The 1,981-nt window shown below is 39.9% G+C and overlaps 1 protein-coding gene across 1 annotated transcript; it reads right to left on the minus strand.

Moving 5' to 3' along the window:
- Positions 1-573: 573 nt before the first annotated feature.
- LOC121937847 (zinc finger protein 16-like) lies at positions 574-1,975 on the minus strand (the record flags this gene model as incomplete). The annotated part of the gene is made up of 2 exons (XM_042481150.1): positions 1,906-1,975; positions 574-831 (listed from the first exon to the last, which is right to left on the minus strand). Coding segments are annotated over exons 1-2 (292 nt in total), but the record flags the coding sequence as incomplete, so codon positions are not given.
- Positions 1,976-1,981: the final 6 nt, after the last annotated feature.

Below are 1,981 nucleotides of genomic sequence, written 5' to 3' on the forward strand. Positions count from 1 at the left end.
ACTACAGAGAAATATTTATGTCAAAAATATAAGTAAGTCATCATTTAACCCATAAAGTTTGTAGTTGTGGTTAATGTGGATATTTTTTTTTTCACCTGGGATCTAAAATTTCATGCTACAATATCAATATCCTGAGTTAGTCTGTTTTAATGCAATTTCTTTCAAAAACAAGGGGAAAACAGCAATGAGAGACTTGGTGGGAATCATTAAATTAAATGCAAGAAAGCAGTGGATTTAGGAAATTATTTCATAAAATCTGGGGAAAAACTACATTTTTTATGTTTGCAGCTCATTTCCTTTTCCCCATGGTTGTGAAAGAAACCAAGCCAATAAAATATTATGGTGACATATATCTTTACCATGACAGAAAAAATAAAAAATGATCTAACAATATGATAATTATAACTCATAATTTTCTTATTTTTGATTGATAATAATAATAATAATAATAGAGTATCTTTCATTTTTATCATTCCCATTTTTTTTTATACATTTTGTTTGCTGCCATGGTCTTCCATAGGTATACGAAGTCCATGTCTTTAGAGGTGTCCCAACAACTCTGTGCCCGTTTACCTTTCAGGTCTGAGGAATACTCCACTGGTACTACTATTTCATAGACGTACATCTGCTTCCCGCCAGAGGGGATCATACTGAAGAGGTCATCTGTGGTGGACTTGGAGTCTACAGCCATGCTGTTGTTTGGCTGAAGGTTGGGTGCGTGCGGGTCTTGGTGAGCCTCCCTGCAGCCGCTGGCTTGACTACTCTGGTCTCTGTCCATTTCAGCACACCCCCTCGAGTTCTTGTCTTTCATCAGATGGTCGCAAATAGCATCTATTGATGGGTTAAAACCAGAAGGGAGTAAATAACTTTTTTTTTTTTTTAATTAAGTCACATAGGTCTTTTAGGAACCATCATTTATGACAATCGCTGGCTCTATTATCAGGATCAGACAAGATATTCTTGATTAGTGTCCCTGTGCCTTTCTGCAATTACATGCACCCTTTAGTGTGTCTGGATCGATATATTCTCTGTGTCCTGTTCCCTATATTAAGAGTGTCGTTTGTCTGGTTCCTTATCCTTCAGTGTCCTGTGCACTCTATGTCCTATCCTATCTTGTTCCCTGCCCAGAACATCATTGGTTCCCATCTACAGAGCATCAGTGACCTCTGTGAAGTGAGGTGTCTGCACAGAGAGCCCAGAGGATGCTGAAAGACAGCAGCCACCCCAGCCACAGTCTGTTCACGCTGCTGCCATCTGGAAAAAGATACACAAGTATCCACTGCTGAACCACCAGACTACAGAGCAGCTTCTTTCCCCAGGCTGTGAGACTCCTCAACTCCAAAAGATGTAGCAGGATTTAGGATCAACTGTAATTTTATCTCTTCTTAAACATAGTTTAAGAAAAATGGCAAATAAATCTACCTTGTACCTATACTCTCTGCGTCCTGTGTCTACTTCCCTCTTTTGTCTGTGTCCTGGTCTCTATATTGTCTGTGCTCTGTGTTTGGTTCCCTATATTTTCTCTGACCCATGCCCAGTTCCCTATATTATGTGTGTCTTGTGTCCTATTCCCTGTATTATCTGTGTCTTGTTCCTTGTATTCTCTCTGTCCCATGTCTGGTCCCCTATGTTTTCTTTGTCCTGTTCCCTGTATTCTGTGTGTCCCGTATCTGGTTCCCTACATTCTGTGTGTCTTGTGTCCTGTTTTCTATATTCTGTGTGCCCTGTTCCCTGTATTCTCTCTGTCTTGTATTTGATTCCCTAACAGTTCTTCAGCAGCAGTATAAAGCTTCCTTCTTCTCAATGTTAACCTTTAATTCAGCACAGCAGGATGACACAAGTACTATATTCAGGTTTTATCCATTGTATACTTTCAGCCAAAATACCACCCTCTCTGATACTTACCCTCCGCTGTATTCTCCTTCTTTACAGTTGGCATGACAGTCTTGGCTCTCCTGGGGTCCACACTGTTGTGTTTATT

The sequence above is a fragment of the Plectropomus leopardus genome, unplaced genomic scaffold, assembly GCF_008729295.1.
Source record: "Plectropomus leopardus isolate mb unplaced genomic scaffold, YSFRI_Pleo_2.0 unplaced_scaffold27638, whole genome shotgun sequence".
NCBI classification, from domain to species: domain Eukaryota; kingdom Metazoa; phylum Chordata; class Actinopteri; order Perciformes; family Serranidae; genus Plectropomus; species Plectropomus leopardus.